The 26706-nt window shown below is 43.4% G+C and overlaps 6 protein-coding genes across 6 annotated transcripts; 4 read left to right on the top strand and 2 right to left on the bottom strand.

The window, feature by feature from the left end:
• Positions 1-1256: 1256 nt before the first annotated feature.
• Positions 1257-3291, bottom strand: O0I10_011539 (uncharacterized protein; the record flags this gene model as incomplete). The annotated part of the gene is made up of 2 exons (XM_058491504.1): positions 1257-2512; positions 2571-3291. 2 exons carry the CDS (start codon positions 3289-3291, stop codon positions 1257-1259), a joined length of 1977 nt encoding a protein of 658 aa, XP_058337714.1.
• Positions 3292-5173: 1882 nt separating this feature from the next.
• Positions 5174-7197, top strand: O0I10_011538 (uncharacterized protein; the record flags this gene model as incomplete). Its single annotated transcript, XM_058491503.1, has 2 exons — positions 5174-5867; positions 5927-7197. 2 exons carry the CDS (start codon positions 5174-5176, stop codon positions 7195-7197), a joined length of 1965 nt encoding a protein of 654 aa, XP_058337713.1.
• A 2935-nt stretch (positions 7198-10132) lies between these two features.
• O0I10_011537 (uncharacterized protein) lies at positions 10133-10345 on the bottom strand (the record flags this gene model as incomplete). Its single annotated transcript, XM_058491502.1, has 1 exon — positions 10133-10345. The coding sequence occupies one exon, from the start codon at positions 10343-10345 to the stop codon at positions 10133-10135; it is 213 nt and encodes a 70-aa protein (XP_058337712.1).
• A 1423-nt stretch (positions 10346-11768) lies between these two features.
• On the top strand, positions 11769-13875 carry O0I10_011536 (uncharacterized protein; the record flags this gene model as incomplete). Its single annotated transcript, XM_058491501.1, has 2 exons — positions 11769-12486; positions 12545-13875. The coding sequence occupies 2 exons, from the start codon at positions 11769-11771 to the stop codon at positions 13873-13875; spliced, it is 2049 nt and encodes a 682-aa protein (XP_058337711.1).
• Positions 13876-14866: 991 nt separating this feature from the next.
• On the top strand, positions 14867-16980 carry O0I10_011535 (uncharacterized protein; the record flags this gene model as incomplete). Its single annotated transcript, XM_058491500.1, has 2 exons — positions 14867-15587; positions 15653-16980. 2 exons carry the CDS (start codon positions 14867-14869, stop codon positions 16978-16980), a joined length of 2049 nt encoding a protein of 682 aa, XP_058337710.1.
• Positions 16981-20080: 3100 nt separating this feature from the next.
• On the top strand, positions 20081-22166 carry O0I10_011534 (uncharacterized protein; the record flags this gene model as incomplete). The annotated part of the gene is made up of 2 exons (XM_058491499.1): positions 20081-20795; positions 20851-22166. 2 exons carry the CDS (start codon positions 20081-20083, stop codon positions 22164-22166), a joined length of 2031 nt encoding a protein of 676 aa, XP_058337709.1.
• Positions 22167-26706: the final 4540 nt, after the last annotated feature.

Raw genomic sequence — 26706 nt, 5'->3', positions numbered from 1 at the left:
GTCTCTTTATTTATTGACTATATAAAATACGGTATCTACATATTAACTTTTACGACATCTAATGTCCCAAAATGCCTTAAAGCATGTGCATGGGGAAGTGAACTCCTTAGTGTCTTGTGCAAGTATCTTGCAGGTATGCATGAGGGTATGATTCATTCAGAGTTGGCCATTTTTACTTCATTGTGCTTCACGCATCACTTAATGTAATATCTCTCATCATCATGATCATACAAAATGCCTACATAAAAGTTAAAGAAGGGAGAAAAGGAAAACGTACCTGTAAACACCAAGAGAAGAAAAGTTGGGGGAAAGAAAAACGAAAAGCTCGCTCGCTCCCACCCGACTCTATTTATAACCAAAATAGACAGTTGCCAAGAGATTGATTCCGCAGCATCCCCACGTTTTCATACCATTGGTTCCTATGTTTTTGCTTACTTCCTCTTTATTTCACAAGTCAACCTTCTCTTAAATTTTGCATTCTACTATAAAAGCAGGGGTTCTGCACCTGCTGGTATCAAGCGCATGACAATCCAATCGAATGAGGGTACGTCGTGGCTAATCAACCTAATAACGGTGTTGTTGGTATTGTCTACGTTCTACAGGTAGCCCATGAGAATCGAATGTTGAATTGCGGTTATGCGGATGGGGGGAATTCCTATGTTGGAATGCATTACTTAAAGCATGGATGATTACATTGATTGCAAAGTTTAAAAGTCGTCAATGCTTACCACGAGGTAACTACATGTGGTGGTATATGGTAAAACAGTCCTTCGGTTTGCGTAGCAGCAAGTTGGATACATTGCCGTTTCATGGTACATGTAGTGGCGCATGATGGATGTAGAATGTAAAGAGGTATATAAACATACATGATTTCATTGTAGGAGGGCTTGCGATGAAGAAGGTCATGAATGCAAGCACATTCTTTTATAGCGGCAATACCAGAACCCCAGATGTTACTTTTCAATCACGTGGATGACGAACACAAGTTGATTCATTTGAAGCATGATGATTTTTGTAACATATGAAAGGGGTGTGCCATGTCGTCATATTCATGTACAAGCGCGCCTTTACTATAGCCGTTGTATTGGTATCCACAAACAAGCATTTATTAATCAAGATTCGATTTTCTAATCACACATTGGTCGTATTCCACAAATGGCTAATAAGCAATCGAAATAGATTCAGAAAGTCCTTGATTATCTTTTTATTGGCTGCCACATCTGATTACATGCTCCTATTCTAGTCGAAAGAGAAATTCACCAGCGTCTTTGTTCAACGTGTGGAATATGCTTCTGTAACAATTCGAATAGGTAATCCTTCACTGTTGAGACGATGATGACATGCTTGAGATTCGGGAATGATAAAAGGCTGATGATGTCGCTATCACTAATGGATGATGCATGGATACGGAGATGTTGCAGTGTGGGATGATGTTTCATTTGTGCGATCGCTCCATCAGGTATTGTACAACGCCAAGATTCTAAATCCAGGTATACCAAAGATGGACATCCTTTGGCAAGCATTCCTATGATGGATACGTACGTTGAAGGGATCTCAATAAGCCTTATCGAGAGTACAAGTTTTTCCAAGCTTTCAAGTCTTGCAACGGCTGATACCCAAGGCAAATGTGAAGCACTCACACCAAACGTGATCTCCAATTCCTTTAGAGGCGAATTCATGGCTAGCTGTGCGTGGTGGTGAAGTAAACTTTCAAAGGATGGAGAATCCGGTACGACGTTTCGTGCCGTAATCTTGCGTACATTGCGCAATCGCGTGACAGCACTACATACGCCATCATTATTTACTGTATAGTGATCCATCGCAATGCTGTGAAGGCGTGGTGATCTGCTGATGATGAATGCGGCGAACTCAACAAGTTGCATATTGCACGCAGCGACTTCAATTTGTTCTAAACGCCCAAATTCCAACGTTGAATCCATGTTGTGACGTTCCAATAGAGTGCTTGGATCAGTAATGCTGCCATGTAAGGTGACATGGTCGAGAGACCGACGATGCTCAAGCAAAATGTGAAGTAAATGGTTGGCGTTGTATGGCTCCTCGTCATAATCAAATCCAAAAGATAGCTTCTGTAATCCATCAAGATGACGATGGTAGTTGTCGCGATCGAATCCCACTGTTCCACTGCATTTCAGGAGCTTCATATGCGGACAATGTTGACTGATAGATGTCAAGAAGCGTGACCCTGGAACCGGGAATAGATCAAGAAACACCAGTGATGGGAGGTGAGAGAGGACATTCGTCATTGTATCATAGGGCACTGGCTCAATCCCAACATGCAAGGCGAGATGCGTCAACTTTGGATATTGCACTGTGAGATGCTGTACGGTCCACGAGGTCAACTCCAATGCCACAAGGTTGGGGCAATGGTCCAGGACATAGGCCAAATGGATATCAGGTGCCATATTATCCTCCGTGTAAAGGTACAAATGCGTCAGAGTAGGGTGCACCGCTTGAAGAGCAGATGTGACCATGTAATCCTCATATCCGTAAACTACATTTCAAACGTTAGATATGTGTACCACGCCAATTCACTATCCATGGACACTTACAGAAGAGGGTGAAATGCGTGAGGTTGGAGAAATGGAAGTCGCCGAAGATTAAAAGAGGATCCTCATACGATACTGTTCTCCCTGCTTCCATCCACAAATTTTTGACATGTGCAGCAAATCGTTCAAGCTCTCGGAATTGTAATGGCATAACTCGATATCCACATTTGACACCGAAGCTCAAGTTGTTGCAATTCAAGATGCGCTGCCGCCATGTGCGTGAGACATAAAGATATGGGCATCGTACATCTGCTTCCAGGCGATAGTTGCGAAACACCCAAGGCAGTACCCCTGACACAACAAGCTCCAGAGGTAGTCGACTCATGAAATCAATACGCTTGTTGGCTGCATTCAAGGCCGCAGCATTCTGCATTTGGAGGTGGGTGTAACACGCATCCGATGATGGCACATTGGAAAGGCCTTCCTGGTATATGGCTACTGCTTCTTTTTGTCGTCCTTGCTGCTGATAAATGTAGCCTGCTTTCAAGTAGCCAATGGAAGAGGATCGGTTCAGCAATTGAATAGCTTCAGCATCGCGCAAGGCAAGATCGAACTGAGCTCCATTCGCCAATGCCGTAGAACGCTCATTGAGCTTCTCCATCAATTGACATGCAAGTTGGTCGATCTCCTCTGTTGCGGTGGAAATGGTGTTTTCTCCTTGCTGGTGACAGGAATTGCTTCGTAGCAAAGAAGGAATACTGGTGAGGTGCGTTTGAATCGTCATGAATGTATTTGGGGAAAGAGAATGATGGTACTTGAAGCTGGCGACCCGCCTGCATGTATTTTACGGCCCGCTGACATTGAAAGCAAATCGTGGCAATGGAAGACAGGTGGCAAGTGCATATGAACATTTTCATTGATACATTATAAATTGTGTAAGTAAGGATACCTCGAGCTTCCTCAAAGCGTTATGGAAAATCACATGACGTTGCCTTCATTAAGCAGTAAATGTCTTGGTGGTCATTGTGTTGATCTAAGGCTTTAGGACAACGTGATCCATTTTTGCGATGACGAAGGAAATGATCGACTTTTATAATGCTTCAAGATATACAATGCCGATATAGCAGGGTAATGTGCCAAATGAGTTCGATTACGGTAGAAGGATTACAAGGTGTGGTATGTTGTTGCTTACGGCTGGCCTTTACGAAGTTGTTCTTTATCCATATTACCATCTGTGTGAACAGCCATCCTTAAACGTGAATGTGTCTCTAATACAAAATACCTTTATACCATCCCGATCATGATGGCACGCAAACAATAGGCAGGGAGATGACCCCAATCATTCATTTGACAAGGCTTATGGATTCCAAACTTGATCCATGGTTGTGTACCACTGGAGCAACGTGGTTTTGAGACGATGTATTGGACGACAAGTCAATCGTTTTTGGCCATCATGATAAAAATGACCTTTCTTGAGATGATGGTTGTAACGGGGTCCTTGTGTGGGGACCTAATATCCTGGTAGAAATTGCAACAATATGTATGCTGAAAGGATACCCCATGTCCACATCCATCATAAATGATCCTTGTATTCTCTTTTTCATTATTGATCCAGCCGCATTTTATTTCCATACACAACAAGGCTGCACTAAAACAACTAGCTAACCACCTGTGTTCATCATCTAACTACCTCGTGCTCTTACGATATCCATTTTGGCTTCATCCAACACACATAGTTCTCAAGTTGAAACACCTCCCTGTATACCAAAAAGGACCCTACTTCAGCCAGAATACCCCAAGGATACCTTACCCATAATTACTGTAGCATCCAAAAGCGATCATCATCACCATAGCAATCCCATCCAGCCTTGAGTATACATACAAAGTTTTCAGCCGCCAACACAACGTGAGAGAATTCATATCACGAATACCAGGACAATAGGACCAGTTGCGACAGGATGAAATCAAAAGAATCCTTGAGCAGAGAGTGCTACCTTTTCCTTGGGAAACCATCTTATCCAACAAGTAGGTGAACATGCTTGCTTGGTCCAAATGATGATGATGACGATGACAATGATGAGTTGCTTGACGCAAGTAACGTTTACCTTGCCAGTATCCCCCCTCATAACATACCACGTACCAATGCCTGTAGCCGTGCCAGAGTGTATTCATACAAGTTGGGACGAAAAAGCCTTATCTGGTGAGCGCTGGTTTATGTCCGTAGTCTTGTGTGGTAGTGTTGTTTTAGTAAAAACGGCCACCATGGGCACCAAGACCTTGAAGAAGCGTTAGAAAATAGTCGCTGTTAATAGTTGCTTTCCACAGGAGTCGACATTGTTGAACGTGGGTGTTGCATAGGTTGTGGAAAAGAGGAACCTGAAACAAGTTAAAGGGACAAGCGAACAAGCGAACAAGAGATGACGCGTAAGAAGGAGACGAATGCTGACTGAGTACGAATCCCATTGCAGTTGACGAATTACGAATGCTGACAAGGAGCGAAAGCGAAGCATTAAAGAGAGAGGTGTCAAGTATAGAAAGCAACGTTTTGGGGTGAAGGGAATAAAGCAGCGCTGTTGAGCGGCAGCACGAGAGCCAATAAACTCTGTATCAGGGGCGGGGCGTGGTCTGGGAAACCAGGAGTGTTTTTGTTCCACAGCCAACCAAGCATGACCCACTCTCCTTCTTGGAAACAACCGACACTCACAGTCTCTTCTGAAAAGTATGCAAAGCTTGTCTACGAATCAACACAACAACTCCATCAATCACTTCAACCTGTCTTGTCGGCATTGAACAGACGCGCCATTGGATTCGCAAAGTGTGTCAACTATGAATCGGCTTTTCGAGATGCCCACCTCATACAGCAACCCTCACCTTATGCTGCACTTGGATACTTGTGTGAAGCCACTATTTACAGCGAACAAGGGAAACAGCTTCAAGTGATTGATGTATGCAACAAAGGACTCAGCATGGTTGATACCAGCGATACGCACTATGCCACACTACTTCAAGTCAAGATCGATGCAAAGCAACGGCAGGGCACATGCATTGACTTTATCAGCCAATTACCAAACGACATTGTCATTTCAACGCTCATTCCAATGATCATGGATGATAATTGTGTGGCGACATCTACGCCATGTTCCTATCTGCAAGTGGCTGATGTATGGAGCGATCGTATCATTGAATGCTTCAACGGATTACGTTTCACGGTGGATGAAGATGATGAGGACATGTCGCAAGTCATTCAATTTGCTCAGCACACACAATCATTGCACGTTTCAGAGTATTGGGAGGGAACCTGGCTAGGTGATTTGATCGGTGGCAATGCGTTTTCATCGATACAAAAGATAGTGATGGACAGTAAGTTGAAGGTACATCACTTTCGTAAGTGGCATTCACTTACCATTTCCTTATAAAAGGCTTCAGGAGCGACAACATTGATCACTTTGTATCTTCGTTGCAACACGTCAGCAACACGTTGACCCATTTTGAAGCGGATATGGAAGATGGACCTGAGCTACGCGCAACCGATATTATGATGGCATGCCCGAATCTGATTTCGCTCAGCATATCTGAAACATTGAATGGCGATTTCACCTCTCTAGAAATGGCACCATGGCCCACTTTGACGACATTATCTCTTACCTATGCACGCGATCCCATCACCTGTGATCAGATCATCGACATTTGGAAGCGATTTCCGGCACTCAAGAAGCTTGAACTTTCATCATGCATCGACATACAATCCACGCTTATTGTCTCAGACCATTGCCCATCAATGAACTGCATTGAGCTCTGGATGGATGATTCAACTCTTACGCTTACCTTTTTGGATGAAGGAAACCATGGCCATGGGATCACAAAGATCATCATCGGGGCAACCGAAATGGAATGCGACACCTGCAAGGATACCACCTCTATCATAAAGCAACACCACGACACACTTGAGCATCTTGAATGGGATATGGATACAAGTTGGGATACCGACACCATTGACAACCTCGAATTCCCTCATCTCAAGGTTCTTCGTATTGATTTTCCTGGTTGGGAGATACCACGCAATGCACCCATGCTTGAAGAGTTGAAGTTGACATCAAGAATCATCCGTACACACCCTGCCGTGCTTGACATCATACCACCACGCTTGACAACGCTCGATTTACTACTCGATGATGATGTTGAAGATGAACCCCCTCTAGACGAAACAGCCATCGTACACTATCTTGATCGCATTGCTCGCCAACACCAGCTAACCGAACTTGCGATCCTTTTCGACAACGAGCAGCAAAACATCGACGACATGCTTGATGCTATTTACCATCATCAGCACCTTGAACGCCTAAAGATCGGTTTTACGGAGGATTTGGGTTCCTATGAAATGGAGCTATTTTTGGATGGGCTTGTCGAAGCATGCCCTCGTTTATCTTCTCTCGAGCTCAAATGCGCACGTGCACCATCGATCACTGCCATCAATACCCTGAAGCAGCTTGAACATTTAACGCAGTTTGGATTCCCCATCCATGGCACGGATGACGTTGACCGCTTTTGGAATACCATTCGAACATTCACCCAGCTCAAATACATTACAATCTACCCTGCTTGTGAAGTCAAGGACCAACATGTTAAATACCTCAAGCATCATAGACCAGACATCAAGATAAACATTGAGATGTTTACCATTTACTTTTGAGGTTTGGCTTTATGACGTACATAGCATCCCTTCCTTGTAATAAATATCGCTTTTCATCATTCCTTGTCAGCAACATGTAATGTACCATTAAGTGCAATCATATTATTCATTAGCATCATGCGTGCTGTTAATCGTATCATTGCTACCATCGATATCCTCCTCTTCACATCTGCTACCGCTATTGATGATCCGTGCGTTGACGATTGCTGTCATGCCCTTGCGTGGGAATACCACGTTGTGGTTATTCCGATTGATGTAGGCTACCTAAGCTTAAGGCGGCCTTATCGTCATCAAAACCATGCATCTGACAGAATTGCCTACATGAATAGCTGCCTACATAGCGAAAATAGTGGTCTTACAGAAGCTTGCTTTTGGTATCCGTATGTCTGTGAAGATGATGACTACATCACTAGACATTGTACTTGGCATCGGGTAATCGGGACTAATGGATGCTGAAGAATGGTCGCGCACATTACATGTAGGTAGTGCTTTTTATCCTTGAATGGGTATCCTTTGTGTACGTGATTGGTGGATGACGCTTATATGCATGAAGGCAATGATATACGAGATTTATTGTATGCATAATGTACCCTCATACCTATGATAGCTAGCTGTAAGAGGCAAAGCGATTGAGAGATCTCAAATGAAAAGGAAGATAAAAGACCTCGTTGAGAATCGATGTATGTATTTCAAAGTGAAGATGCTGTTACCAGCTACAACGACAACATGTCTGATACAGGTTTCTATGATAATTGCGTGATGATGCTACATGGAGACGGGATTTACATAAGATGGTGTCGTGGATACACGCGATGATGGGGCTCGCTGTGCGATGAACCTTGAGTGTTGGTATAGGAACGTTACATTCGGTGTCCTCTTGCGGGATTGGTGTCTGGTGTGGTCGTTGTGATGCCTTGGCTTGTCATCTTGTAGTTGGTGAAGGTTTGTCTTTTGATATCGGACACAAAATGATCCTTGTTCCAGTATGTCCATGTCGTTCCAAACGAATATGAAAACAATGCGGTGCAGCGATGCACGTCGTTGTACATTTGCTGTAAAAGCATTCCCATGCACCTCTGGGGCCATTAAACGTAACGCATTGGAGATGCATGTGCTGACACATTGGCCCAACGGTTCTGTAACCAATAGCCGAATGTCCACACCGCAAGGTGAGTTGCTCGAAAGCAGGTAGCCGAGGGTATAGAATCGGATATTCCAATCTTTGCCAATCGATGGCTTTCCCACTCCATAATTCCAATGTGATGATTTGTGCCATATCGACGATCAGGGGAAACCACGCATGTATTTATATCGCCTACAAAGGAATCACAGACTTCCCATCAGACTGAGGTTGCCTTTGAATATGGATGATTGGTATACCTCCTACCACAAAGCTCCATCAAGGAAAGAGCCAAATGTCATGACGCACCAATAGTGAATGAAGTGACCTACATAAATGAATGCATGAATAAATACCCTCCACTTTGCGGACCACATAAAGACTATCCTTGAAACTTACCAAAGGTGATCGATAAAGATGTGAATACAAATAAAAAAACGGATATAGAATGGAGTCTTGATGACAACAGCCTTCTTTATATGCGAGTGGGGCGTGGAGAATTGTTGTCATGATAGATCGAAGTGATAAAGTTCTCAAGCATCTTGGAGCTGAAGCGATGGAAAACCAGGAGCGGACAAATCCGCCTGCCACTTGAAAGGTGATCTTTGTAGGCGACACAAGTATGTCCTGAAGGCATGTATTGGTGATGGAATGGATTCGAAACGTTTCATTTAGCGGCATACTCTTCCAAGACTATGGACACCGGACGTTCTTGGAAACAACAAGACAAAATGGTGGCCGTTTTTGAAGAGATCCACAAGGTGCTTTGCACCATTGATACCACGACGGAACCGTTTGATCTGGACGTCTCTTCACGTAGAATGTTCTTGAGTATGCAAATGATGCTTCTTCATGTTCTTGCATTGGTTACAGGGCCAATGACCCAACCCTTCTCAAAGCAGGAGAGCGCCCAATCACTTGTTGTAAAACCAGATGATGCCGCCTACCACCAATCGTCTCCAAGGTGTCCCGGTAAGGCGCATAATGGATGATCCAAATCATAAATTCATAGGAACTTTCAGCCATGTCATAAGAACAACGTATATGACGCAACCGCATCAATAATACACCTTCCTCGCCCATTTGCATCGTATCATTGAATGATGGTAAAAGGCCTTCTTGGTAACCGGTTTAAAGCGTTTCAGCATGCTGTATCGTAAATCGAATCATGGCATCCACTGAAAACGTACGTTGTATTCCTGGTTGGCTCTCAATGTGTGATACTTGTACACGAACACCCTGATGATCATGAACCTCATGCGTGCGATGATAACCAACGTTCATGAAGAGTTGCTGCAATGCCGATGAATCAATGATAAAATCTCAGATCCCGAAGTTGGCGAAGGACGACGCAATCGTAAAGAGGGAAATTGTCAACGACGAGATGTAATGTTGCATATACTCATGTCACCTACAAAGGAGCCCCAAATTTCCCATTAGATTGAGAGGTTGCCTTTTCCCTACAAATGTACCTACCACAAAAGCTCCATTCAGGAACACAGTCGATTGCCATGACGCACCAATGGTGAATGAAGTGACCTACGTCGTAAATGAACGCATGAATGAGTACCCTCCATTTTGGGGACCATATAAAAAGACTATCTTTCTGACTTACCAAAGGTCATTGGCGAGGATGTGAATAAAAGTAGAAAGAAAGGGTGTATGATAGTGCTGGTGACCACAGCCTTCTTTATATATGTGATTTGGCGTGTGAAGTGTTGTCATGATGGATCAAGCTGATAAAGTGGTCAAGCACCTCGGAATACCTCCTCGAAGTGATAAATCGTCCACCCGCCACCTGAAAGGTGATCTCTTCTAGGTTACTGAAGTTGGTGCAATAGTCATGATAGCCGATGCATCGCCCATGGCGAGATTCAGTTGACCACAATCGGCAAGTAAAGAAGCTCTGGCGTCAAGTGCTGCGACAAGCTGTTGAAGGCAATCGTGTACGGTGGTTGTCAATTGATGGAGTTGGCCATTGCTTGTGGGGTTGTCAATCGTCATGGGAACAGAGGGTGGAGGCAGCATGTCAAAAAGTTGGGAGTGGTGGTGGAAGTGGAAAGAAGGCTCATGCTGAGAGAATTAAGAGCCCCCTTAAGCGCGGTATGTAACACCCCATTTTGATTGGCCGATATCCATGCCCCATCCTATACATCGCTATCCTGCTTTCTCCATCACTTTTATATGCAACCCCAAAACTACCATCATTCAACATGCATAGAAAATAAAAACATTGGGTATGGTAAAAAAAAATCCAGTTTCGCTAGCTGTATTAGTATAGCTTTGTGGGCTGTGACAATAAAGGATCATCATTAAACCTTAAAGGCGATATCAGGATCAATGTATGGTAGACATGATAACACTTAAAGTGAATAAATACGCCTCCCAATCCTGACATGTTTAAACTTTGGATCATTTGGATTAGCTCAGCAGACTTTCATGCTTACTTTAAATTAAAGACATTTTATTCACCCATACACTATTCTAATCCTATCATGTACCCTAATTTGGTCATTGAGACGTGGAGAAAAAACAGCAACAGAAAACAAAACGCGATTACGGCCGGTCCTCATCTTCATGAAATCATCTCCATCATCATATCCCCAATACCATGCCTTTGTGCATACCTTCTCCCTGTCATCCAACACCTACCAATCCAATAAAGTCTCCAGTAAAGACTTCATGTAACATGATACCAACCGTGCAAAGTAACCTTCTATAGCCTCGATTTCGTTTATGGTCGTAACGCAAGCTGGTACGCTGTGTGAGGCTTTGGTGACAAGGCGTTTGCTGATGGCGAACAAGATGGAGTGAATGAGGTGGACTCGCATGTGTTTGTAAAGTGAATTGCAATAGTGGTGAAGAAGCGTATGACGCGTGGGGTGTGTGTTGGGTTGCTATGCAACAAGAGCAGTTTCAAGCAAAGATAATTACAGTGCTTTACTATGCGAGCTACAATGGGCTGAGACATTGATGCCAAACACAATTGACAAAAACTATCTCTTTGTTTCATCCGATGCACGTGACATGGAACACAATGAAACTACAAGGCAATAGTCCTTTTTACGTAGACGCTATCAATTGCTGACCACTTTCTTTAGTAGTATGAATATGAAAGAGTAGACCCCGATGTTGGGTGTATAAGGATCAGCAGGTCTTATGGAAGGTCAACAATAATCATCATCGTCATTCGAGTGATTACAATCATAAAGGATCTTATTGTATTCGGATCTCGTTACATATATGGGAAACTATATTTCAAAGCATTGATTTTATAAGTGGATCTTACGTTCCAGAGCAGGTTGACTAATAGGGTGCTAAGAAAAGAGGTATTCATGTGTATGATGGCGTGGGGTGATCGCTAAGCCCAAGCCTGTGTAACATCACGTATCTGCATAGAAGCCCTGGTTGTCTTGGCATCAAACCGTTACTCTTTTAGCCCCGCGACGCCATGATCGAGACCAACATTGACATTCTGTGCCCTTCTCAATCTGCTGTTACCATTGACAACCCTTCCATTGACGACAACATTAAGGTTCAGACAACGCATGTCCAAGATTATATCGGGAAGCTATTGTTGGCGCTCAATGTAAGAGCATCGCTACTTGCCAATGCCGAACGACTCGACCTTGCCCTAAACGACGCCATGGTTATGATGACTCTAGTACCATCTTCACCCTTGGGGTATCTCCGTGCCAGTGATATTCATTCGCTTCGAGGACAGTACGCGATAGCAACCGAGACTCTTAATGATGGATTGAAACGAGTATCAGCTTCTGAACCACAATACGCACAACTTGTCAATGCACGAGAGGTAGCCTACAACAAGAGCATCAAGCGTATAGACTTTATCAGCATGCTACCATTGGATATCGTGACAAGCAACATTATACCAAGGGTATTGCAAGGTCGATCCATATTTCAGATTGGGAGGCCATGCTACTATATCGATGTGTGTCGTACCTGGCGACACCGAATCCCGTTAGTGGATGGGTTGAAGTATGAGATTGGACCAGCAGATTTACTCGAGGATGGGTTTGAACGTGTAGAGGATCTTGCACCTTTTATGAGATCATTGACAGTCGTCCAACCCGACAAGGAGATCTTATCCAAAATCACTCAACGGCATCCCTTACGATTGAACATGTTGAAAGAATTGAGGATTATTGGTAGGTAAGGGGAAGGATGCTAGTGCATGTACATGTCATCCTAACATGTATCGTTTAGAATCTATTCGAAGGGGATCCTCTCTTTTGCTTTCATCTCTACGTTTATTAAGCGACACAGTAACGGATCTCAGAATTGAATATGGCTACAATAAATCACCAAAGATGCGTTATCGGCTATGCGACATTTTGGAGGCATGCCCTAATCTTGAATCAATACGAATGGATGATGGAGATATTGACATGGCGTCTGTGACCAAGGCATACCCCAAGGTCATCAAGTTGGAATTGTTGAACATGCAGAACAGAGTGAAACTAGACAACGTGTCAGCTCTTTTGCAACCATTTCCTCGGCTACGTCTCTTAAAAATCGCCCCTGGGTTATCTGAATCTTTCTTCCTTCCCATTATTGATCAGCATTGTCCATTATTGGAGGAGCTAATCTTGTGGGGTCGATCTCCACATTCTTTTGGCAACTTCGACGCGCCAGAGAGAAAAGGTTTACGTGCTTTGATTGTTCCCACCACGCAACATGGTGACAACTTCAAGGAGGATGACATTGTGCAATACCTGATGAAACACAGCGAGACCTTGGAGACGTTTGGTGTCGTGGCAACAAGAGGATTTGGAAAACCAAAGAGTTTACTGCAACATGCGTCAAGTCAAAAAGTAACCTTCAAACGATTGCGTCAAATCCATTATCCACCTGATGTTGATGAAAGCCTTGTTTCATTTCTCTTGTGGGTGATACAACATGCCCCTCATCTTGAATTTGTCGATACTGTTGCGGGTCATCAACAAACACGCATCATGCAAGAATTGATTCGACCTGAGCATGCCCATATCAAGCGCCTTGGTATGGAAGTCAGGCCCTCTCGATTCCACAAAGAAGAGGAATTCATTCAACACCATATGAGACTTGGACAACAATCAAATCTGACGGAGATGAAGATCTATTTGCCACCACAATATCTCCATGACTCATGGCTGCGGCTGATTCCTCGATTAACACAGCTGGTCACGCTTGAGTTTTGCGCCATACTAAATCACCTTGCGTTTAAATCCTTATCTCCTCTCATGGAAAAGCTCGCTGATGGATGTCCTGCTCTGGAACAGCTCACAATGACAAGCAACCTTCACGTTATACGTCTGAGTGATCTATATCCCATGGATCGTCACCGCAACCTAAAAGGTATTGTCATCAATTGTCAAGAGATGCTTGGTGATACGTCCACGTTTAGACAGCGTTTCACGAATATCGAGTCATTGCATCTCACCCTTTGTAGATATAGACTAGAAGACATTGATGATTTAGAAAAGGGATCCTTCAAATTTGTATTTACAGAAAGGCTGTCTGGTCTTCCTTACTTCCTTAGAAACTCTCTAAGATAGGATTTTTATCAGTGTCATACATAATAAACCATCCCAATATCACCTTGAAAGAATCCTTGCTTGTACATGGAGGTTACAAAGGGTAAACATCCATCCAAGATGGTTTCCATCATAATAAATGATCATGGATCAGAACACCGAATAAGGGTTGAAGGCACGTATGATGCAATCAAGCCATTAATAAGGAAAATGCTGGCTTAAGCATGCATTACACAGCATCCAACTAGATGATGATTCCACACCTTTCGCTTTTTATGCTCACACTACCAACCATAACAAGAAGCATACAACATGCCACGTTGTATGAAAAATGATTCTCTGATATTTAACACGAAAAATCGCGTTACGAGCCATAGATTGTATTTAAGTTTACATGCCAATGGATCCATACATGTAAAGCTGCCGTAACCATAAGGAGTGTATTGTAATCCTATGTTGGGTAATACATATGTGACACGAGTATTGGTAATGACATGATCGGCAGGAAACGTCTGCAAGAGTCGTGGATGATAACATCATATACGACATGCTGCGACCACTGTTACACCAAAGTTTAATCCATACCAGATGATCCCAATTTACATCTAGCTTTTATCCTCCCATTGAGCAACAGCGGCTTGATGCCGTTTCAGCGTTATTGATAGAGACGATAAAAGCCAACCTGATGATACGTTGATTTTGGATTCGCTGTGCTGATGAAAATTAAGGAATGATGATGATGATTTTTAGCGTGATTTATCAATAAAACATTGTATTCTACTCAAAGCCCTTTCGTTGTATCTAGAAGTATATCACAAAACATTGGTTTTATAAGTGAATCTTAGATTTCTCAGTGAGTTGACTGGTAGGGAGGTGAGGAAAGTGAGCGTTTATGCATATGATGGGGGTGGGATGGGATGATGGGCCGGCCAAAGCCTGTGTAACATGACGTAGATAAAATACAGGCGGGAGGTGTCTCGGATTTGCATGTTGCTGTTTACCCGGCGACGCTATGATACAGACCGACATTGACATTCTGTGTCCTGCCCAATCTGCTGTTGCCAATGACAACCATTTCATTGACGAGGAGATCAAGGAATTGACAACCCATGTGCAGGATTGTGTTCAAAAGCTCTTGTCGACTCTTAATGCAAGAGCATCGCTACTGAGGAATGCCGAACGACTTGTCCTCGCCCTTGACGACGCGCACGCTATGATGAATATAGCACCTCATTCACCCTTGGGCTATCTTTGTGCTGGTGATATTGATTCCCTTCGTGGACATTACGCGTCAGCTATCAAATTGTATGATGATGGATTGGAACGATCACCAAAGTCTCACCCACAATATCAACAACTTGTCAAAGCACGAGCAGCAGCATACGACAAGCAAAACAAGCGTATTGACTTTATCAGCCAGTTACCATTGGATGTGGTGGTACTCAACATTATCCCAAGGATACTTCAAGCTCAAACTGTTTTTGACATTGGGAAACCATGCCCCTATTTTGATGTATGCCGTACATGGCGACAAAGAGTGGCACTAGTCGATGGATTTGATTATGAAGTTGGACCTGGTGATTTATCAGAGGATGGATATGGACGCGTAAGGGATCTTGCACCTTTTATGAGATCATTCACAGTGGCACAGGCGAGAAGGGAGATCTTATCCAAAATCATCAGACCGCCAAATAATCGTCTATTTAACATGTTGAAGAAATTGACGATCATTGGTAAGTAGGGAGTAGGAGGATATGGGTGGATGTAGATATGACATCCTAACATGCGTTCTTTTTAGAATCCATCACACGGGGACCTTCTCTTTTGCTTTCATCTTTACGTTCATTAAGCTACACGTTGACGGACCTGGATATTGAATATGGACATCGGCTGACACCCAAGAAGCGTTATCGGTTACGCGATGTTATGGAAGGATGCCCTCATCTTGTATCCCTTCGAATGTGTCGTGGGAATGTGGACATGTCGTCTGTCACCAAGACGTATCCCAAGCTTATCAAGTTGGAGCTGCAGAATGTGTCTTCTAATGTGTACGATGGCGACATGGCATCTGTTTTGCATCCATTTCCACAGCTACGTGTTTTGAAGCTCTTGCCTGTATCCAGTTCGGGCCTCTTTCCAGCCATTGATAGCTGTTGTCCGGTATTACAGCAGCTCATCTTGTCATGGCAATCTTCCGATTTCGCTGATCTTATGGACATACCAGAGAGACCAGGGCTGCGTGCGCTGAGTATGAGCAACATGTTGGGATTTGGGAATTTCGCTGAGAACGATATGCTCGAGTACTTGATCAAGCACAGCGATACTATGGAGGTCTTGGATATCCCATACGAATATGCATTCAAAACGCCAAAGGATTTACTGCAACAGGAAGCGAGCCGACAAGTAACCTTCAAACAATTGCGTCGAATCTCGTATCCTTTCGATGCTAAAGAAGGCCTTGTTCCATTTATCTTGTGGATAATCCAATGTGCACCCCATTTGGAATCGATTGGAACTGTTGCTGGTCCTCAACAAGCACCCATCATGCAAGAGCTGATTCGACCTCGACACGCTAACCTTATGCAACTTGGTATACGAGCCACCCGTTCTATATTGGATGATGAGGAGCGATTGATACAACATCATTTGGATCTTGGCGAGCATTCAAACATGAGAGAATTGAAGATTTACTTTCCAGAACATTTTGCGCACCACGCATGGCTCCCACTGATTCCTCAACTAACGCAGCTCACCACGCTTGAGTTATCTACCGATGTACAGCAAGGTTTTCTTTCTTTGGAGTCGTTCATGTCAAAGCTGGCTGATGGGTGTCCTTCCCTGGAACAACTCACAATGACGCACGACGGACAGTCTATGAATATGAATACTGTTGACCCCATGTATCGCCACAACAATCTCAAACGCATCGTTATTGATTGCAGAGCAATACATGGTGATGTGACACTTTTTTGCGGCCATTTCACAAATCTGGAATCATTGCATCTCAAGCTTATGAAATACGACTGGGAAGACATTGAGCGTTTACAAAGGGGATCCTTTAGATTAACATTCACTCTAAAACGGGTTCGTATCCCTGCCTTTCTCTATCACGCTATAATAAGATAGAATTAGATTAGATCATAAATAAATACCAAGGAAAACTACAATGGATCATCTCCTATATTCCGACAAGCTACTACAAACAATCGTTGGTTGTAATTATGTAAATGCATGCTTGATCTTTATAAATCTTGTACGATGATCATCCATCCGCTCACTTGCAAGATAGTCGATCAGCCATGCTCACGTTAATTAAAGTTCACATAATAGCTATGATTCCTTCTACTTGTTTTGCAATGCTAACAATGGCAAACGTAGGCTAAGAGCCATTCAAGAAGAAATTGATGTCGTTGGGTAACTTGGGGAGGCCATACAGCCTAACAGGAATATGCATTGCATGCTACTCGTTCATAAACACGGCTTCGTATGGCCATGGGGTGAAATGAATCCAGCAAGAGAAATGTCAATGTAGTGATCAACTATGGCATCATCCTTAATCGCTTGATCACAAGCAACGTTGGCCATAAGGTCAACATGCTATTTGAAAAGTTGTCTTTTCGAGTTCTCGTTCGGCATAGCTGCTCTTTGATCCATTATCACAAGCCATCATCATCTCCCCCACAAACAAATAGAATTGAATATCCTCTTGCTTAAGCTTTTATGCTGATCCTATTTATTGCGATAGACCACAAAACTACCCTATAGCCTCTAGTAATAACATTCATTTAGCAATATCCCAACTCGATATCCTTTCCACCTTCATCCAGCATGCGTTGGTCTCCATATCGCGTTAATCCACGTGTACCATACCAGACCCTCCTTCAACAAGCCATTCGTAAGATCCATCTTTCAAACCTACCTAATAAACGCAATTATCACCATCCAAGCATTACCCAAGACATAGTAGCAGCATTCCTCCCAACATAATGGCATCATCCAAAAACATCACCACAGGGACAAAGTGAAGCTTGTATCCATATCAAACCGAATAGTTCCACCAAAAGACGTTGTGTGGGATAAACCTTCTCTGATAATACGAGTGCTGAAACGTCCGCATCGAATCAAGTGCAACCAACGTATGTGGAGATGGTGGTTGTAAAGGTACCTGCTGCCGTTCCTGTGATGATGTTCATGTTGATGAAGATGAAGATGAAAGGATGATGATGTTGGTGATGATGATGATGATGATGATGATGATGATGATGATGATGATGATGATGATGATGATGATGATGATGATGATGATGATGATGGTGAAGATGTTGTTGTTGATGATGAAGATGACGAATATGGTGGTGATGCCGAGCAGCTTGAAGCAAGTAATCACTGTGAGGATCCTGCCAATAGTATATCCCATATTCTTCGACATACACGTGAATACCTGTAACCATGCCAACGTGCACTTACGGAAAATGGTGAGAAGCCTTGATTGTTCGCAGCACGTTTATCATTCAGGGGGAGTGCTGGGTGCCGTTGAAGTTATACACGATGACCAAGCTGAAAAGCGCCATGCTGAGTGACCTTAGATGGAGGCCACCGTTGACGATTGTTGCCCGCTGGAGGTGTCGTTGTCAAAAGAGCAAGTTGTTTAGCGTGTAACAAGAGAAAAAAAGCCGAAACAAGCAAACAAGCAGAGATGACGCGTAACCAGAAGACGAATGTTGGCTGACAACCCATCTGAAGACACATGGCGAACGAGGAATGTTGACAAGGAGTGAAAAGAGATGGTGGTCCAAGTAGAGAAAGGAGGAGTCGTGGTTGAAGTACAGGAATAAAGAGGCTTTGTTGGCTCGGAGCATTCCCACAAGGAATTTTATGCTGCCATCCCAACGGGGATCATCCCGTCAAAAATCACCTCTCCCGATCTAGCTGATAACGTGCCCTTGAACTTGTCTGACATGGCGTGCCCTAAGTCGTAGAGACCAGTTTTATTGTCTTCTATTGCTAATCCAATGCAGCAACATCTTTCTGCAGGTGTGTCTAAAAAAGATAGCTTTATCCCTCCGTGTGGGAGTCGGATATTTTTAGAAGCACGTGCCACATGCGTCAGCTTACACAATACCATCATCATGTTTTCATTACCCTTCATGACATGCTTGAATAACTTGTATCAATAACGAAATGAAGCATGCAACGTGTCGTGAATGATGGGTATTGTATGGAAGGAAATACGCCATGGGTAGGCTACTATCATGTAGTGAATTCATTTGGCTACCCCACCTCAACCGTTTTGCCATCTTTGTGAGACCCTCCATGCATCCTTGTGTCACCCTTTCTTTATCACATTGATAGGTAACTGATGAGCATTCATAAACTGATGTGTAATCTACCAGACAAGAAGGGGAGCATTCAATCATATACCTATTTCTTCATCCTGTATCGAGCTACAGCCTTGAAAGATGCGTTTAATGTTTCAACGTTTTGAGATTGATCATCATCATGTGCTACACAATATCTAATTAGATGATGTTCGCTTTTACGCTCACTTTGCCAACCAAAGCAACTGCCATGAACATGCCATTGTATGATAAAAGGAGTCCTTAATCTCAAACGCGAAAAAAACGCGCTACGACCCTTTGATAGGTTTAAGTTTACACGCCAATTGACCCATAGCGTTCAATGTGCGGTGATTTATTGGCCACAAGCGGTGTATTTTAATCCTACGTGGTACGAGCATTGGCAATGATATGATCGACATGGAACATCCGGCAGAATCGTGAATGATAACATCATGTACGACATGCAGCGAATGCTGTTACACCAAACTTTAATCCATATTGGATGATCCCAATTTACATGTAGGCGTTTTCTCGCGTTGAGCAACTATCATTTGACATACACAGCTTCAGTGTTACTGATAGTGCCTATGAAAGCCAACCTTATGATGGCCTGTTTACGGAAAATAAAGATGATGATCACACATAGAATGCTTTTATTAAAAAGCTAACCTACTCAAATCGTTTTGCTTGTATAAGAGAATCCATCAAGAAGCATTGGTTTTATAAGTGAATTTCGAATTTCAGAGCACCTTGAGTGGTAGGGGGATGAAGAAAATGTATATGATGGGGTAGAATGGTCGGCAAGGCAACGCCTGTGTAACTCCACGCACGTACCATTCAAGTGGGGTTGCCTTGAATTTATCACTTCCTGTTTACTCTGCGACACCATGATCGAGACCGACATTGACATTCTGTGCCCTGCCCGATCTGCTGTTTTCAACGACAACCCTTCCATTGACGAGGAGATCAAGGATCTGACAACCCATGTACGAGAGCATGTGCAAAAGCTCTTGTCGACTCTTAATGCAAGAGCATCGCTACTCAGGAATGCTGAAAGATTCGAACTCGCCCTGAACGACGCCATCGCCATGATAAATATCGCACCTTCTTCACCCTTGGGCTATCTACGTGCTGGTGATATTGCTTCGCTTCGAGGACAGCACGCGTCAGCCATCGAGATGTATGATTATGGATTGGAACGCTCACCAAAGTCTCACCCACACTATGAACAACTTGTCAAAGCACGAGAAGCAGCATACAGCATCAACAACAAGCGTATCGATTTCATCAGCAGATTGCCATTGGATATAGTGATGCACAACATTATCCCAAGGATGTTGCAAGGTCGAAACCTAGTTGAGCTCGGGAAGCCATGCAACTATTTGGATGTGTCTCGTAGCTGGCGACAACGATTGGCACTAGTGAATGGATTGGAATATGAAGTTGGACCTGAGGATTTATCAGCCGATGGATTTGAACGCGTATACGATATGGCACCTTTTATGAGATCATTGACCGTCGACCAGTCCATGAGAGAGATCTTATCCAAAATGATCAGACGGCGTGGCAACTTTAGGATGTTGAAAAAGCTGCATATCTATGGTAGGTAGCAGGAGGATACAAATGCATGCATTTCAACCTAACATGTAACATTTAGAATCTACCGCACGAGGGCACGCGTCTCTGCTTTCATCTTTACGATCATTGAGCAACACATTGACGGAGCTGGAGATTGAATATGGATATCACACAACACCCAAACAGCGTTATCGACTATGCGATCTCCTGGATGCTTGCCCCAATCTTGTGTCAATAAGCGTGGGTAGAGGAGATATCGACATGTCATCTGTCACCAAGACATACCCAAAGCTCATCAAGTTGGCGTTGCGGAATAGGGATCCCGAAGTAAACGAAGGCAACGTTTCATCGCTTTTGCAACCATTTCCCCAACTACGTGTCTTGAAGTTGCTTCCTGTATCAGGCTCGGAGATTTTTTCAGCCATTGACCAGCATTGTCCATTATTACAACACCTTATCTTGTCGAGTGGTCCTGTTGAATTTCCTGATATCTTGCACACGCCAGAGAGAACAGGTTTACGTGCCCTGAGTGTTCCCACCAGTGACTATCTTGGACGCTTTAAGGAAGATGATATGGTGCAATACTTGGTGAAACACAGCGAAACGATTGAGGCATTTGATGTTGGCGAAATCTTTGGATTTTATACGCCCAACGATTTACTGCATCAGGCAGCCAGCCAACAAGTAACCTTCAAGCAGTTGCGCCGAATCTCTTATCCAGGTGGTGCTGAAGAAGGCCTTGTTTCGTTTATTTTGTGGATAATACAACATGCACCTCATTTGGAATCGATCGACACTGTTGCAGGTCCTCACCAAACACGCATCATGCAGGAGTTGTGTAAACCTACCTACTCCCATCTAAAGCGACTTGGTATGCGAGGCTGCTATGCTATGTTGGAAGAGGAAGAGCGATTGATACAACATCATTTGGAACTGCGGGAGCAATCGAGCCTGAAAGAAATGAAGATTGATATCTTTGAAGATACTTTAGACGATATACCTTTGTTGTCAGTGATTCCTGGATTAAAGCAGTTGACCACGCTTGAGTTATACACCGAACACCCACATTATTGTCGGTCCTGGGAGTTGATCATGTCACAGCTGGCTGAAGGATGTCCTGCCCTGGAACAGCTCACAGTGTCAACCAACACGAGCCGCCCTTTGTTTTTCAATGACATTAATCATATGTCCTCTCATCGCAACCTCAAACGCATCGTCATCAATGCTTTCGAGATGTGTGGTGATGTATTACAATTTCGCGAGCGTTTCAAGGATCTCGAATCATTTCATCTCAATATCTACAAATATCACTGGAGCACCATTGATCTTTTAGAAAATGGAGCCTTCCACTTTGTATTTAGCCTAAAAAAGCCTGGGACTCTCTTTCCCTTTTAATTTTATCCTCTTCTGATAGATCAATCAAAGTACACACACACGCATATACATAGACCCCACTTTATATAGAACGCTGCAAATTATACGTATCATACAACAATAAAACCACTCTAATGATCATTTCAAATATACCTAAAACTAAATGTGCTCTTGGATAACAACCTGCTTGATCCGTGTTTTCATGCCCACCACCAACAAATAACTAATCCCATTACACACCTTTAGATTGTATGCTGGCTATTTTTTATTGTAACGGACCACAAAACTAATATCCCTAACATTACCCCAATGTGTATCATTCACTGGTATACCAAGTCCATAACCATCCTGGTTTCGTCCAACATGCGCAGGCTCCAAGATTCCGTGATTATACACGTACCAGACAACTCCTCCTTTGGCAAGCATGTCCAAAATATCCATCATCCAATCCTACCTTGTAAAACACGAGCGTCACCATCCACGGGTTGATTGGTGAGGGATTGTACCAGCAGCAGCAGCAGCATTACTTCCGACACCATGGCATCATCCCAAATTATCACGATAGAGTACAGTGGAAGATAAACGTTCAAGACAAGTTGATCCTGGCTCCACGTCAAAAGAATCATTTCCCAAAAAGGTGTTGCATCTCGTATAATCCTTCCTTGTTGAACCACGTGCAACCAGCGTACATGGAGATGGTGATTTTAAAAGTACTTGCTGCTGCTGATGGTGATCGTGATGATGATGATGATGACGTGCAGCTTTAAACAAGCAATCGCTGTTAGGGCTCTGTGTCTATTATCCCCCATCACCCCACACATACCAAATGCATATATGCAAGGCTGTGAGAAGCCTTGGTTTGTTGGCGACACGATTATCTGTCATGGAAGAATTGGTTGCTTTGAAGCTGTAGAGAGATGACCAAGCGCTGACACCAAGATGTCGAACAAGCGAAGGCGATGCATATTGTTGGCGATCGTTTTTCAGTGAAAGCAGTATTATCAAACGTGCAAGTTGTTTAGAGCGGTGAAAAGAAGAAGCTGAAACGAGTACAAGCAAGCGGTGAGCTCAAAGAAGTTGTTGTTTTGTGAGATGACGCATAACCAAGGAGACGAATGCTGGATGGCACCAATTGTGCTGTAGATGGCGAACGAGGAATGTCGACAAGAAGTAAAAAGAAAGCGTGGTCAAATAGAGAAAGGAGTGGTTGTTGTCGTTGTTGGAATGAAGGGGGAATAAAAAGCGGACGCTGTTGACTCGGAGGATTTAGGCTGGGTTGGACGGGAATATAGTTGCCATGCCATTGAGAAATGCCTTATCCATCTATACCAACATAGCTCATTTGAAAGAGCTTGTTCTCGTCAAGCATAACGCAAGCTATGATAATGATACGCTAGAAAGCCACATCCACTGTACATTGAGCTAGTCTCTTTTCACATGATTTACCACCGATTCATCATGTTACCTTAAACAACATGTAGAACAGCATCCACCTGTTGAGCATGATTGATACAGTTGCAAACATCAACAATGACATTGATACCGTTTTGGTTTGAGGTGGCTTTTTCTCCCCATTAGCTGTGACAGGCAACAGGATGGGTGGACTTGCCAGCTGTAAGTGATAGTTTTATCCATCCGCGTGGGTGTCGGATATTTTTGGAAGCCTTCCAGATATGTATGGGCCTACAAAATCATCATCATTTTCACTGCCATTCATTTTATTCATCCGAGAGCAGACACGAAATAAATCATGCAACGTGTTGTGAAGGATGGATATTGTATGCAACGAGAGGTGCCATGTGTTGTATACAATCATGAAAGAGGTCTGCATGCATCCTTGTGTCACCCTTCCTTTACCATCACTTACTTACTAGGCAAGGGATGGGCATTTAGTCAATGGTGAATGATTTACCACGTGTGGAGGATTAGGTAATATACACACTTTTTATCCTGGAACGAGCTATGGCTTATAAGCACCCATTTCCCATTTAACGCCTTTGGGATGAATCATCAGCTGCGGTTACACAATATCCAAATAGATGATGATTCAACACGTTTCGGTATTATGCTCACTTTGTCAATCGTAACATAAAGTATGCATCCTGCCATATTGTATGAAAAGTGTCTTTCTATCCTTATGACGGAAAACATAGCAAGGTCATCGACGCGATTCATGTAATGGATCCATACATGGAAACGCACAGTGGTTCAGTAACCATAGCAAGCTACCCGAATGTTAAATAATTTCATTCGTGACACCAGCAGTGGTAATGACATGATGGGCAAAGAGTGTCTTTCAGTTGTCGAGCATGACAACATGTACAACTTGCAGCAACCTTTGTTACACGGGCTTTGATCTTGATGAGATCATGCCGATTTCAATGTAGGTTTATCCTCCCATTGGGCAACCACTGGTAGGGGATCATTTGAGCAATAGTGATTCAGCCAACAATGTCAACATGATGATGCCCAGATAGGATTCTGTGATTAAGGAAAACAATGAAGAGTAATCATTCTTGGATTGGGTTTTATGACAAAAACATCGTAGCATTATCAAATGGCTTTCATTGTATGGGAAATCTATCAAGAAGCAATGGTTTTATAATTGAGTTCTCACTTTCAGAGCGGGTTGACTTATAGGTTGATTAGAACATATCTCTGTATGTATAGAATGGGATGGGATGATCGCCAATCGAAGGCTGTGTAACACTATACCGATACCTGTATTCATGCCTTGAATATCATTGCTGGGACAATCACGTCAAACGGACATCCTACCATACATCAATCATCATTCTTTTCCAAAAACAAGGCCGATTCTTTATTACGGGCAATCCACTCATCCACGAAGTAATGATGGCAGGAGAGAGGACTACATTGCTTGGATGTCTCATTGTTGAATAGTGCAGACACAAATAAGGATGAATACAATGATCCATTGCGTTTGGACAAGGGCGTACGTTTTGCTCGCAGGTGTTATAGGCATTAAGGAACTAAGAGATGGCATCACGTGCACCCATTCTCGGTGTCTCCATTCATCATATTATCAACAATGGTCAGCTCCAGCTTTGTTATTCTTCAACGTTTTTGAACTCACATAAGATTGGTGTCATTGCTTTTGTTTTCTCTTGCATTCATGGTTCTACAACTAATTCTGGACGATGAGTAGCGCATAATGGCACAAGCAGCTATTACACGCACCTGCCACAATAACATGCATACGAATGTTCCTTCAAGGGCGTAGACTGTCAGGATGGCAGCATGAGACGCAGATGTTTCTTTGAGTACTTTAGATTCTTCTCCAACATTCATATCGACTGTGGTCGTAGATGAACACCAAAAAGGGTTGTGAAAAGGATCACAGTATGATCAGAAAACGTTTGTGTTACCGCCTTGCATATCCGTACAATGTATTTTCTCAGCTTGCCTGTTTCCTCTTTCTTGCTTACTCCCTCTCTCTCTCCATGTGCTTCCAATTTTCAAGTCAACATTGTCAACAACTTCTCATTCCAACACAACACATCCCCCACCGCAGATTCCACAAGTGAGATTCGACATCCCAAGCCAACATTAGTCAACTTTTGTACGATCGAGCTACAACATCGGCAGCTTGTGCAAACTTCCAAACGGCTTTACGCGACGCTACTGAAATCCAGGCACTGATACTTTCATCGCCTTTGGGTCACCTATGCCAAGAAGATATCTTCAGTCTACAAGGACAGCAAAAGGCAGCTATTGAAGCCTCTCGCCATGACAGTGCTTCATGCTATCTTCATTCAATAACCATCATTATGTTTTTGACAAACAACAATGCAACATCAACGACGTAGAGGACCATTTCACAAAGCGGATGGACTTCTATCCACTTGGTATACTCTATCGAAGATGTTAGGTGATAAGCGACAGCATGCTCCATTTGGAGTACCGGTGCCTATACGTACGACAGGCCTGGTGAGGACGCATGCATCAAATCCGTGGTGGGTTGCAGCCTGTATGGATCATGTCAACAAGCAAATCAGCCCTTTTCGACCCATGTTGGATGATTGGATATCGAGGGCCATTACGACGATCCTGCTTGCAGCCATGTCTTTCTCGAGGTGTATTTTCTTTTGTGAACGGTTTGATATGGAAGGTAAGAAAGGTGGATGTATCCATGGATACTGGAATTAAACAACGGATACGAAATATTACATGGGAGGGAACGTTTTCAGCTTACCTAGACATCGGTGACGACTACCATCACCAATAGGCTCTGTTGCGGATTGGCAACCTGCATGGATCGATTGTTGGGATGCACTATCCGATGTCGACGGCGGTCAGGATGTAGCACGCATGCCAATGTGGACCGTACCTATGTAACGTGGGGTTGGCGATTTCGTTCAAGCATTCGATATGCGAAAAGAGATACCGCTGTGAGCGATTACATTGATTGTATTGGGATTGGATCAGGATGGTATGGTATGTACATGTTTCACAATAGCTCTTTGAGGGGAGATGCTCGTGTATGGTTGCTAATGGCAGCTCTCTTGGGTTGTATGTCTTAGGCTCTTTATCAGTGATC

The sequence above is a fragment of the Lichtheimia ornata genome (assembly GCF_029851405.1).
Source record: "Lichtheimia ornata isolate CBS 291.66 chromosome Unknown scaffold00093, whole genome shotgun sequence".
Lineage (NCBI taxonomy): Eukaryota > Fungi > Mucoromycota > Mucoromycetes > Mucorales > Lichtheimiaceae > Lichtheimia > Lichtheimia ornata.
This window is presented reverse-complemented; position numbering and strand designations above follow the sequence as displayed.